The sequence below is a fragment of the Thunnus thynnus genome, chromosome 20, assembly GCF_963924715.1.
Source record: "Thunnus thynnus chromosome 20, fThuThy2.1, whole genome shotgun sequence".
NCBI lineage: Eukaryota > Metazoa > Chordata > Actinopteri > Scombriformes > Scombridae > Thunnus > Thunnus thynnus.
This window is the reverse complement of record NC_089536.1, coordinates 18,040,913-18,053,034: the sequence shown is the minus strand read 5'-3', so window position 1 is coordinate 18,053,034 and position 12,122 is coordinate 18,040,913. Positions and strand designations below refer to the sequence as shown.

The following is a 12,122-nucleotide window of genomic DNA, read 5'->3' as shown; positions in this document are numbered from 1 at the left end:
TGCTGACACAGTTGACAGGTCTTTTTTAGGAATGAAGATGTTTGCAGCTGTCAAACAGTGGAGGGATTTTCAAGCTGTCCCCATTCTTGGCATGTTTATAGTAAAAATCCAAAGAGTCCTACTATACTGTAGCCTGTAATGAGCACTATGCTGTTGCACAGCAACTGTCAATACAAAGCACATTTTACTGTATATCAGTCACTGTCTAACATTCAGATTAGTGCGCGAGTATGCTTAAAATAAGGGGGCGGGATATTTCAAAGAGCTGTTCATTTCCTCCACTTGAGGGAATTAGAAACATGTGTGTAAATTCTTAACATAATTACAGAGTAAACAAGTTGCTCTTAATCCCAGATTGAGTTGATGCACACATCTCATCCTACTGGAATCCTCTGAGAGAGCAGTTTGAATGAGGTTACAGTACACAGTACATTAATTACAAAGCACATTGCCAGATACAGCGTTTAGAGCAAGACATTTTTAGCATGCTCAAATCTGCATGAATAAAATTCTTTGGCCAATTCGGTGGCTGCAGAAACAAGCTGACACACTAACTCTGACATACTATCCACTTTTAAGTTGATATGGCAAACATGTTAGCAAAAGTCCAATATTCACTTTCATTCTAGCGCTGTTTTGCTCTCTAACAACTCCTTTAGGAAATATCTGGCTCTTTAGCTGTTAAATATTCCCCTCCAGCTTCACCAGTTAGTCACTAACTTTGACTGACTGCCATTTTGTGCAAGCTTACAGTTGGATTTGGAGGCTTTTTTGGTGAAAACAGCTGCCTACTACAGCTGGAAACAACTGCCATGACAGCAGTGAGAGTGATCCAAAAGAAGTAAAGCTGCAGGCAGTAAAATCGAAATGATTCGTTGAAAGACAGTAAAATCCTCAGTAGAGGCAGAGTTGAATGATGATTCTCTGTGGGTTCATAACTATGAGCGACACATTAGTCATTTGATCCATTTTAAATATAAAAATATTGATTACAGCAGCTTTAAATGTATGTTGCTTTAGTCCAGAGCCAGTTAACTATGCGACTTGGTTTATCTCATTAGTCCTACAGGTGTCATTAATTACAACAAATACTGTATTCATGCACAGAGAGGGTCTATCCCCAGATGTCGCTGGCCAAGCACAAACAAAGCAATGTTCTTGACTTTAAAGGATACAAATCTATTCAAAGATTAACTGACTTTCTGTCACATTTATATTCTAATCCCTTTATGTTTTGCCAGCCTCACACGCTGTTAAAATCCATCAGCTGCTTCTGTTGCTACCAACCAGCTAATCATTCACGTGACCCTGGACCCTGACTGGTGGCTTGTTGGTCAGATTACTGGACTTGGTTACACTTTGAACAAGAATAAAAAAATAAATAAACCACTGTGAGTGCACAAAAAATGTGTGCCCAGTTTCTTTCTTCTTGGCTATTTTTGTAACCTTCAGTGACATTTTTCCTTACATAATACTACATGAAAATAGCACTAGTAACAAATATTTATATATATTCTCAATGATGTTAAATAAATTAAAAATTCAGTTTGTTTTTTTTAGATTTGAGTTCAGATTAATTCAAATGTGATTAATATTCATATTAGATGATCACTCGTACTTGGGTTGCAGACTGTTTTGCATGTGTACATGTAAAAATACTGCATATACAGATTTTATGTGAAGCACATTGAATCTCACCTGGACTGAAATGAGTTATAAGTTTGCTCTGCTTTGTTTTTTAAAATGACAACAGTACCTCAAAATCCAAATGTTTCCTTCCAGCTAGCTGTTAATATTTTCATCTCAAGTGTGAACTTTGTTGAGTTTGAAAACATTGACAGCGAGCTGAAAAGAAATTTAGCTATTGAGCACTAAAATAAAATTTAGGAAGTGTGTCTGTAAATTACTCAATGAGGCCATTCAGACTGATTCATTGAGTGTGAAATCTTGATGACGTAAATAACTGAGAAAATACTATTCTTAAAAATCTGACTCATGAATGGATCATATTTCTTTTTTCAACTTTAAAAATAAAATCTCATATGCGCAATTGACAGTCAATTCATAGCTCACATATCCCAAGTCATTCCTAATCTTAGTCTACTGATATTGGCACATTGATTTACAGTGGTTGGTGATAGTCAAGTATCTATTAACCTTGATTGATCCTATGACTGCAGTAAATTAATACTTAATTGCTTTATTATGTCCAACATAAACATTCCATCATTATCGTTCAAAAAGGCCCGAAATCTCGTGTTAAAACAGAATGCAGCTTTGATGGTGGAACAAATGGCATTGCTGCCGATAAGACCTTCTCTTTGGACCAGATAAAGATGTAATTATAATGCTGACATTTTACTTTTGAGGTAGTTGAACCTAGAAAACTTATGCAAGGTTGAACCTAGAGCCTATCATGTTTCATTACAACACACTGCATGCTAAAGCTAACTTGAGCCAGTAAAGTCTAGAATGTGATGCAACATCTAAAATAAGCGCGTTAGCAGAGAAATGGTGACTATTAATGTGATGTCTTTAAAAAACACAGATTGAAACTACGCCCTCAGCTTCATCGCAACTGATTCATTGACTGGTCTTTGACAGGTCAAGGCAGAAGGAGTCATTATCACCTCACAATGAGACAGGGATAACTATTATATGAGTAGTTCAGGGTCACAATGGGTTCAGCTTTGGATCGACGGATTAAAATCACACAACACTGTCCTGCAGACGACCCTCTGTGCTGAGATCTGCCTCCATCAATTAAATAGCAGATATCTAACAGAGGAGATAACAGATATCTCAAATTCTCCAGTGCTCTTGTAAACACACTGGCCTATGTCTCTGGAAACGTGAGGCACATGTACAACATGTGAACCACCCAGAGTGGACTGGCCACTTATTGACAGTTTACTTCCTATCAGGGCTGATAGAAATGGACGGTGCACTGTGATCAAGTGATACAGCAGTGGTGGGTGTGTAAATCAAAGTTGCTGAGGTGAGAAACTTTTCACACACCAACACTTGTGGCTGAAGATGCCTGGACATGACAGTGTCATTTAAGAAAATCAACAGTATAATATATGTAAAGTGTATTAAAGTATGTCAATGCCAAAAATAATTTTATACCTTTGATGATGAGAAGAGAAATATTGCAATATTCATATTCTGTTCTACAGTGCCAGCAGCTCAAAAACTAATAAAAGTTTGAGAGAAGGGGCAGCAGGTGCCTGAAGATTAATTGGGATTGGGTTCAAAGTTGCGTGTACCCAGAGACAATAAAACTGTCCACAAAGAATGTTAACTGCTGCTTTATTTTTTCGTGTGTGTGTGTGTGTGTGTGTGTGTGTGTGTGTGTGTGTGTGTGTGTGTGTGTGTGTGTGTGTGTGTGTGTGTGTGTCTTTGTGTGTGCTCTGACAATGTAGTTTTCCTGCAGTCTCCAGCACAATAATTGAATTTGGCTTTTCCTTTAATGGAAGTCTGTGAAGTGTGGAGAGGCTGTGATAGCCCAGAACATCCAATCTTCACAAACAGGCAGTTGCACGCCATTGAACATGGATGCTGCTGTGTGTTTGTGTGTGTGTGTGTGTAGCACTGTAGGATATAAGATGACATGTGAGCACTGTTGGACAGATTTAATGTGCTTCATTATTGCATGCACACACATGCTATTATTCCAGATTAATCTACATTTAATGCATGTGTGCTCTTTTGCAAAATCCTTAAAATAACAATATGATAATACCCATGTACAACAATAAGAAGTGATTAAATGATAGATAGTATTCTTGAAATAATTCTAGACAAGGCCAATTGATTTGAGCATTTAAGGAATTTTAAAAGATGAGAAGTTTTGTATCAAGTAAGTTTTTTTAGAAAAATAAAAATGGAAAGCAATCGTTATATCAAATAATTCCCACCCTGCAAGCTCTGTTAAAAAGGCAAATAAAAAGTTGTGAGAAAAATAAAATAAAATCATAAAATCATAGTTCACAGGAGCTGACCACTGAGGATCAATGCTGAATCTGTAAGTAGTAGATAAGAGGGCGACAGACTGTACACATCACTGACTCAGTGTCTGCAGTGTTGGTTAATTATTATTTAGTCATTAAGTTATAATTTGAATGTGAGAACTTCCCCTTTTTTTTCTTATGTGCTGAAATGAATCCTGAGATTCCCAAAAACTATTAAAGCAGGATGTGGCTGCGGCTACTTTAATCCTGTTTGTTTTGCCGATTCTGCCCCCCTATCCCACCCTTAAGCCACATTCCTGCTTCCCCAGACCACTGAATTACTAATGGACTCTCCAGTTCCTGCCATTCACCACCTGACCACCAGGTGCCCTCACACAATCCCACCTGTCCCAGTCACCTGACTCCCATATCCACCTGCTCACCTGTTCTTCATTCCCTCAGTAACCCCCCTAAGTATTTATACCAGCCCTTTCCCACCTGCTCCCTGCCAGGTCATCAGTGTTATGCCCATGTGTTCCAGTCACCTGAACCTGTTCCTGATATTCTGTCTCTGTTATCTGCTACCTATGTTTGACCCCGCTGCCTGTTTATGAGCTGACTTCTTGCCTTGTCCCTCTGGACCTCCTTACCTAACTGTAATGTAAGCCTGTTCATTTCAACCCCAGTAAGATCCTTTAAATCTACGTGTATACTGTCGCCAAGTACACACACCAATTACCCAACGAAAGCTCTTTTCCATTAAGCTGTGACAGTGTTATAGTGAGCCAGCATGCACAATGCACACATCTGAAATTTCTACTGTGACAATATTCCTACTATTGACATTTTGGTCATTCTCCTGTCAGTTGTGTTGCACCTATTAGGATGCAACAACATATGATTCTTATTCCTATTTGAATCATGAATGATTTCTTTTACATTTTAAATCATCATGTATTAATTCAGACAACCCCATGTGATTTCCAAAATAGCTCCGCAACAACTTGATCGGGGGTGAAACAAGCTTGAATAACTGAAATGACGTGTTCAGGGCTTTTAGATATTTCAGACCATCGACTTCTATTTTCAGACAAAGGGCAAAGCTGCGGTTTGCCTCCCCCAGGCTACATTTATATTGAAGAAATTTCAAGAAATGTCTTTTGTCTTTGAACAATGGAGTCTGGTATTTTTGAGAGCTAAGACATCTCAGCTGCTTAATTGCAAATTGTATGAAGTAGTGTGGCTTTACAATTGTAACAAAGATAACAGCCCTGTCTGATATTTCATGTGAGGGAAAAAGAATCATTTCTTGCACTCTCTGCCAAATTCAGTTGAAGGTAATGTCACGTTTTACATCTACCCATTTCAATTCTAAATTAAATGGCTGGTTGCACACTTGGATAGTACTTAGATAGCTATGAAAACAAGACCATAAAACAGTGGTGTGCTGGTCATGCTGTCCTGACTAATATGCATGTTGGAGGATTTGAATACAGCTAATCAGTAACCAGAGGGGAGCCCAGTCATGGAATATCTCAAGACATGGCATGCCTTTAATGTGATTCACTTATTTTTAGAAATGAAACAGTACATTTTCTCCAAGAGTGGTTCAAAACTGTTCCAAAAACTTAAAGGTCGCCATTAAGAACATCCAAGATAAACATGTTGAATACACCTATCACGGAAAACTTTTCACACATTCTGAGATTCCAGAGGATAAAAACTGCCCACAACAAAACAAATATGAGTGTGAAATAATGATTGAATGGAAAATTGATGGTTACAAACCCTTGGTTGCGCATTTGTGGCTCAGGAAGAAAATGACATAATGTCTGAGGTCAATGAGAGGACAGGAAAGTAAGTATAGTGTTCCTCTCCTCAGTTGGTGTCTAGAGTATATGTTATCATTAGGCCATGTCTCTTGTGTGGGCATAGTGTGTTGAATCATGGTTGTCTCTATATGAGTATACATTACCAGCTGCATTAAATCATACAGAACAACTACAGTAAGGGTCAGAATTACAGCTATTTGTCATTACGAGAGCCTGCTGGGAAAGTTTATTGTTGTACAACACAGCACACCAGATATAGTATCGGCATAAACATGAAAAAATATTGACTATTTATCAGTCAATTCCTTCATTCCAAGAAATGTAGGCTCCATTCAGCTGAATCCAAAGGAAGTAAAACTGCAATAATTTAATCGGAGTAATCATTCATTTAACATGGGCAATCTTATATTGCAAGTAATTCACTCTTTCCATACAGTACAAAATGATCTGATGATAGCTTAATTATTTATATACTAACACAATATGATTAGATGGTGCTGATCACAGAAAAAAGGATGTTCAATAAAGAAATAAAGTCCTGAAATATCTTATCAGTAGGATCCTGATGGTTTTGTAATATGAGCAATAAAACTGATGGCTCATACTGTAGCAGAAACTCACTGCAACACTATCAGTCATATCAAAGTAGACAACAGCTTGGATTCTTCCAAAGGAGGACTAAGGCTAAAGTCAACATGCCACCTATATTTTTAATTCTTTTTGTTAACATTTTAGCATCATTAGAATAGATGATTAATACCAGGTCCAACTTTATTTTGATTGTCCGAAGGTGACATTTACTTCAATGAGAAGATATCTGTTGGAACTGTGACATGTGAAAGTGGAAGGAAAAGATAAGATTAGGGAAAAATTGCAGAAATTCACCAAAAGGAAAATAAAGGCAAAACATTAAAAAAAAATCTTCCGAAGTGACTCTAATACGTCAGTGACAAGTCTACTGAGATCATACAACGATGTGAAACACAGTTTATTATAATTTGGTGTCTCAGTTAGGATTTAGCTTCAGACTGAATTAATGATAGAAGTAGAAGTGAGGTCAGTTTGCTTAAAGTTCAGATTAACAATACATCTATAGAGTCTATAATCATGCTACAGCAGCTCTGTGAGGCTGTACTAATGGACTGAGCTAAATGCTAAAGCCAGCATGCTAACATGTTCACTTACTTTAGGAAGTTATGCTGTGCTAAACACAATTGGGAAAGTAATTTGTTTTGCAGATATTTGGTCATAAATCATATTGAACACATACAAAATGTTGACCTTATGATGCCGCTAGATGAAAAGTTAAGGCCTCACCAACATTATTACAATTTATCCTCTGGGCACCACCATACTTGTACCAATCAACAGCTGTTGACACATTTCAGTCAGGACCAAAGCAATGGATCAATGGAACTGAGGGGGTGTCAAGGTTGCCAAAGTGGCGCCAACCATGAACTGGTTCACCTAGGACCTTTGTCACATGTCATTCCCCATCTCTTTCCTACCAGTTCTCACTGTCAGCTATCTAATAAAGGCATAAAATGATCCCAAAATCATTTGAGTTGTGGTTGTGCACCAAAACATGAAGAGGTGCATCATATACAAACAGTCGAGGAGTCCTTTAACAGACATCTTGTTTTAACACCTGATTGTCCTGAAGTATCAACACTGGACCATATCCAAATAAAATGTTATTGTACTTTGTCACATGGACCAGTTTGGTGAGCGTCAGGTAGGATGAAAGTGTCCTGATAAACTGACACATGGTAAAACATGTGCACATTTGGTAACCAGATTTATTAGACTGGATTGAACCACTTCTTGTAAGATATAATATGTATAACATCTTGAATGTCCTCTGAGTAATATTTGTTTTTTCAAATGATCCCAATGTGACAGTGCACATACTACATGAATCAATGCAACCACTGTTCGCCAACCTAAAGGAACCTCTTGAGAATTTGGAGTCAGGCCACCGTGACCTTTTGCACAGAAAAAAACACAATCAAGGATGTTGTGTAATTTAAACTGTTTACACAGGATATCCAGAACAATACAATGTACTACTATGACTCTACTGAGCGTTTCATAATTATGCAACAATGTTCCACTGGAAGTATCATCAGTTGATGATGAGATAAAGTAAAGCTGAATTTTATCAGTAAGCTTCTCACTGTTTTTGGCTATTATATCATATGCTACATTAGTTATTTATCATCATCATCATCATCATCATCATCATCATCATCATCATGATCCATGATGCATAGTACAATGGTGGGCAGCAGATCAACAGACCAGATGATCCTCACTTATTTTCTCTAGACTGCACTGACCTCTAGTGGATTTAGTAAATAATTCAAGTAGCTGTCATGTTGGCTCCTGTGACGTTTACAGCACGATTATGTACTAGTATATTATGTATTATATATGAAATTATATATGAGTATATAGAATATATGAGTGTGACACAAGGATAAATATGATATCTCATATTTCCTTAGGAGAGAGATGTTGCTTCATCAGTTTCAGTGTATGCATACCTGGTGCAGCCCTGCCCTGGGACCAGCTGCTCACACGGTGAAAATCTTTACCCTAAGGTAATTCCGCATTCACCTCCGACCAAACACCTTCCTGCCTCCACTGACTCTTGCCAAAAACTTGTCCAAGTAAGTTGTTTTAAAGGATTTAAAAGGTTTTGTTAGCATAGGAGAAATGACGGAGCAAAAGAACTTTTCAGAGATTATTACTCAGATATTACAAGAGGCGCCAGCTGCCAGGAAGAATCTTCTTGAAAACCAAAGCAACCTCCTCCGAGTGGCAGATTACTGCGAAAACAATTATCTTCAGGTGAGCTCTTACAAATGTCACAACTACTGCTCAACAACCACTTTGTTGAGGACTTTAAAGCATATGAAGTGTGTTACAGCATGTATCACCTATCCTGGTTTTAATTTTTTTTTTTTAAATCCTGCAGGCAGAAGATCCAACTAAGGCTGTTGAAGAAGCCAAGGGTTTGGCTGTTCAGGCGCTGGCCAGTGTGACCTACCAGATCAACAGTATGGCCAGCACCTTGCTGAGACTGCTGGACTCACAGGCCATGCAGATCAAAGATATGGAGTCCTCACTCAATCTGCTGACACTGGTGAGGTACACCTTCCACCTAAAACATACCTGTGCTCTGCTCTGCCCACTGACTTCTGCACAGTTGGAGACTCTTTAATGCTAACAAAATATCTAGAAGGTTGCATTATTCTTCTTTTCTTCTTCATTTTCATTAATCACTAAATAATAAGAACAAACCAAAAATGAGTTTCCTGTGGTCCAAATGCTGTAAAAAATACACTTATTTACTTTGAAAATATATTATTTACTACAGTACAAATCAAAATGAGAAAGTGTGCCCAAACGTTTGGCTGGTTCTGTATTTCATTTTCATAAATTCTTTAGTTGCATTTATTATTGCAGGCATTGCGTGTTAAAGGACCAGTGTGTAAGATTTAATGGCATCTAGCGGTGAGGTTGCAGATTGCAACACACTGAATACTCCTCCCCTCACCTTCCTCTTCCAAGCATGTAGGTGAACCTACGGTGGCCAAAAAAATCACGAGAAATGCGAAAGGCCCTTTCTAGAGCCAGTGTTTGGTTTGTCCTTTCTGGGCTACTGTAGAAACATGGTAGTGCAACATAGCAGGCTCCGTTGAAGAGGACCTGCTCCCTATGTAGATATAAAGGACTCATTAAGGTTAAAAGGTTAAAAAAAAATGCAATTCTTATTTTCAGGCAATCATACACTAATTAAAACATAAAACATATACATGAATATTATATTCCATTTCTGCCAATATTTCTGCCCCCCTAAATCTTACACACTAGTCCTTTAAATGAACTACCACTACAGTCGTAGCTGTTTACTTGGGAACCAAGTGTGCAAGTTACTGTATTCGTTTCACTTACATATTGTACCTTTAATCTTTGTTCAGTTTGTTTACTTTATTGTTGTCATAACTTAAAGAGACACTTTCTCAAGGGAGGAAGTGATCTGAGAGTGACTGAGCATCAGTGTATTGATTGTTGATTGCGGCTGTTCCTGCTATGCTGTGCACTGATCCAGGCTGAAGCTATCCACCATGAGAAGGTAGCCAGGAGAGAGATTGGCGTTTTTACTACTCCCAAAAACAGGAGCCGTACCAAGCGTTTGACCCCACCGACTTCAGGCAAGGAGCCAGAGAAAAGCTACTCGAGAGCGCCAATATCATACTCCATCTTGGACTCCATCGGACATTGTTTTCAGGTAAACTGGATACTGAATTGAAAGACTAAATCAAAGACAGAGTCAAACACTTTCCATTATTGTTCTTCAGATTAAACATATACAGCACATTACAGTCCCCCGTATTCCACGCTGTAGTGCTAGGGTGATGTCAAATGTGATATACAGGATGGCTGACTGTAGTGTAGAGATGGATAATGTCATCCTTTGTTCCCCTTCATTCATCTTCTCCCCACAGGTCCCTGGGCAGCAGCCCAGAAAAAGATCAGGAACCACAGACAGCATACAGAGCACTGCAGAAACCACTGTGTATGTAAACACATTCCTCCTTTTTCATTTTTATAGCAACAATCTACACTACAGATTTATTATTTTATGGGTATAATATCCAACATGGTATGAAAGGTTTCCTCATTATGCACTCAGAAATGCGTAATGCATAATCAGAAATACTTACATAATCAGTTTTACAGGGGGACTATGTGCTGGACTATCTCTTGGCCCATACCAGGACTGGGAAATGCCAAGAAATAGTCTGGCAGCTGCAATGATAAGTTGATAATTGATTAGCTGATCAAAAGAAAATGAATCACCAACCATTTTGATAATCAATTAATCGTTTTGAGTCAATTTTTTTAAGAGGAAAATGCCAAAATGATCTGGTTCCAGCTTCTTAAATGTGAATATTTTCTGGTTTCTTGAGTCATCTTTGACAATAAACTGAATAACTTTGGGTTGTGGACTGTTGGTCGGGACAAAACAAGACATTTTAGGTTGCATCTTGGACTTTTGGGAAACAGTGATCAGCATTTTTCATCATTTTCTTACATTTTATAGACCAAACACCTAAAAGATTAATTGAGAAAATAAATGACAGATAAATCAATAATGAAAACAATTGTTAGTTGCAGCCCTAAATGTGTTCATTAGTGAGCTTTAGAGCTGTTAGTATTTGTTATGTGTTGTCTTCTGACAGAGCCAGGCTTGCTGTTTCCCTGTGTTTCCAGTCTTTGTAGCATACAGACATTAGAGTGGTATCAATCTTCTCATCTAACTCTTGACAAGAAAACAAATGCGCATATTTCTCAAAATGTCAAATTATTCCTTTAAGACATATTGTACAATGCCGCATAGATAATTAAGAACCTACAGTTGTATCACTTTTATTGCTCACAGTAGCTGAAAGTCTATTTTCTTTTTGTCTTGTTCGTAGATCCAATTTTGGTATCGCTGTGCCTCTGCCATCAGTCCCCACCTTGCCAACCGTCTCCAACCTCACCAATGACAGCTTGCCTTCTCCTCCAGCTGGGTTGGACCCCAGTATGCCTGCTCCTCCTCCTCCTCCTCCTTCTCCTCCACCACCTCCTCCTTCCTCCATGGACACTGGCCTCCCCCCTCCCCCATCCTTGACCTCACCCACATGTCCTCCCCCTCCTCCTCCACCTCCACCTGTATCAGGACCTGGTCCTTTTTCTCCTCCTCCTCCTCCTCCTCCTCCTCCTCCACCCCCACCAGTAGCAGGAGCTGCCCCTTCCCCTCCACCTCCACCTCCACCACCCCCTCCCACTGGGAACTCGGGTATTGTGCCACCACCGCCTCCACCACCTCCTCCACCTCCTCCACCTCCCCCTTTCCTACGTTAAAAAACATTATAGCTCATGTAAAGTTTCTGTGTGGGGTTTCCTGTGTAATTCCCAGCTAACATTGTAAGCTGGCATGCTACGTTTGCCATTAGATGGATGTGTAAAAATGAGGGCAGCATGTGCAGTATTTTGTTAAGTCCAGGCGTGTTGGGAAATCAATGTTAAGCACAAATAAAAGCTTGAAAAAGTGTGGGTGGTGGTTTAACCTTGAGCTGTGTCATGTGTGTTTCATGGCCTCAAATGATATTTTTTCTGGGACAGAAAACTCTCCTTCAAACTGAAACATTGTGTTGCGCAAAGAGCCGCGGTACAGATACCTCCAGCATGTTCCAACAACACCCTAACCACATTCCTCAGAAACAAGCTGAAACAGGGATTCTTGTCTGTCCCAGTTATCCTCTTTTTCCCGTAGAATGAT

At 38.9% G+C, this 12,122-nt stretch overlaps 1 protein-coding gene across 1 annotated transcript; it reads left to right on the top strand.

Annotated features, from left to right (window-relative positions):
• The first annotated feature begins 8,119 nt into the window (after nt 1-8,119).
• Nucleotides 8,120-11,915, top strand: abi3b (ABI family, member 3b). The gene is made up of 6 exons (XM_067576023.1): nt 8,120-8,194; nt 8,293-8,638; nt 8,766-8,933; nt 9,903-10,082; nt 10,300-10,370; nt 11,275-11,915. The coding sequence occupies exons 2-6, from the start codon at nt 8,504-8,506 to the stop codon at nt 11,702-11,704; spliced, it is 984 nt and encodes a 327-aa protein (XP_067432124.1). The 5' UTR covers nt 8,120-8,194; nt 8,293-8,503; the 3' UTR covers nt 11,705-11,915.
• The last annotated feature ends 207 nt before the right edge of the window (nt 11,916-12,122 follow it).

What these genes read in the sequence shown, in the direction of transcription:
- abi3b (XM_067576023.1), top strand. Translation starts at nt 8,504, where the DNA reads ATGACGGAGCAAAAGAACTTTTCAGAGATTATTACTCAGATATTACAA. An exon ending in CCATCGGACATTGTTTTCAG is followed by an intron (nt 10,083 to 10,299) that starts GTAAACTGGATA and finishes TTCTCCCCACAG; the next exon opens with GTCCCTGGGCAGCAGCCCAG. An exon ending in AGCACTGCAGAAACCACTGT is followed by an intron (nt 10,371 to 11,274) that starts GTATGTAAACAC and finishes TCTTGTTCGTAG; the next exon opens with ATCCAATTTTGGTATCGCTG.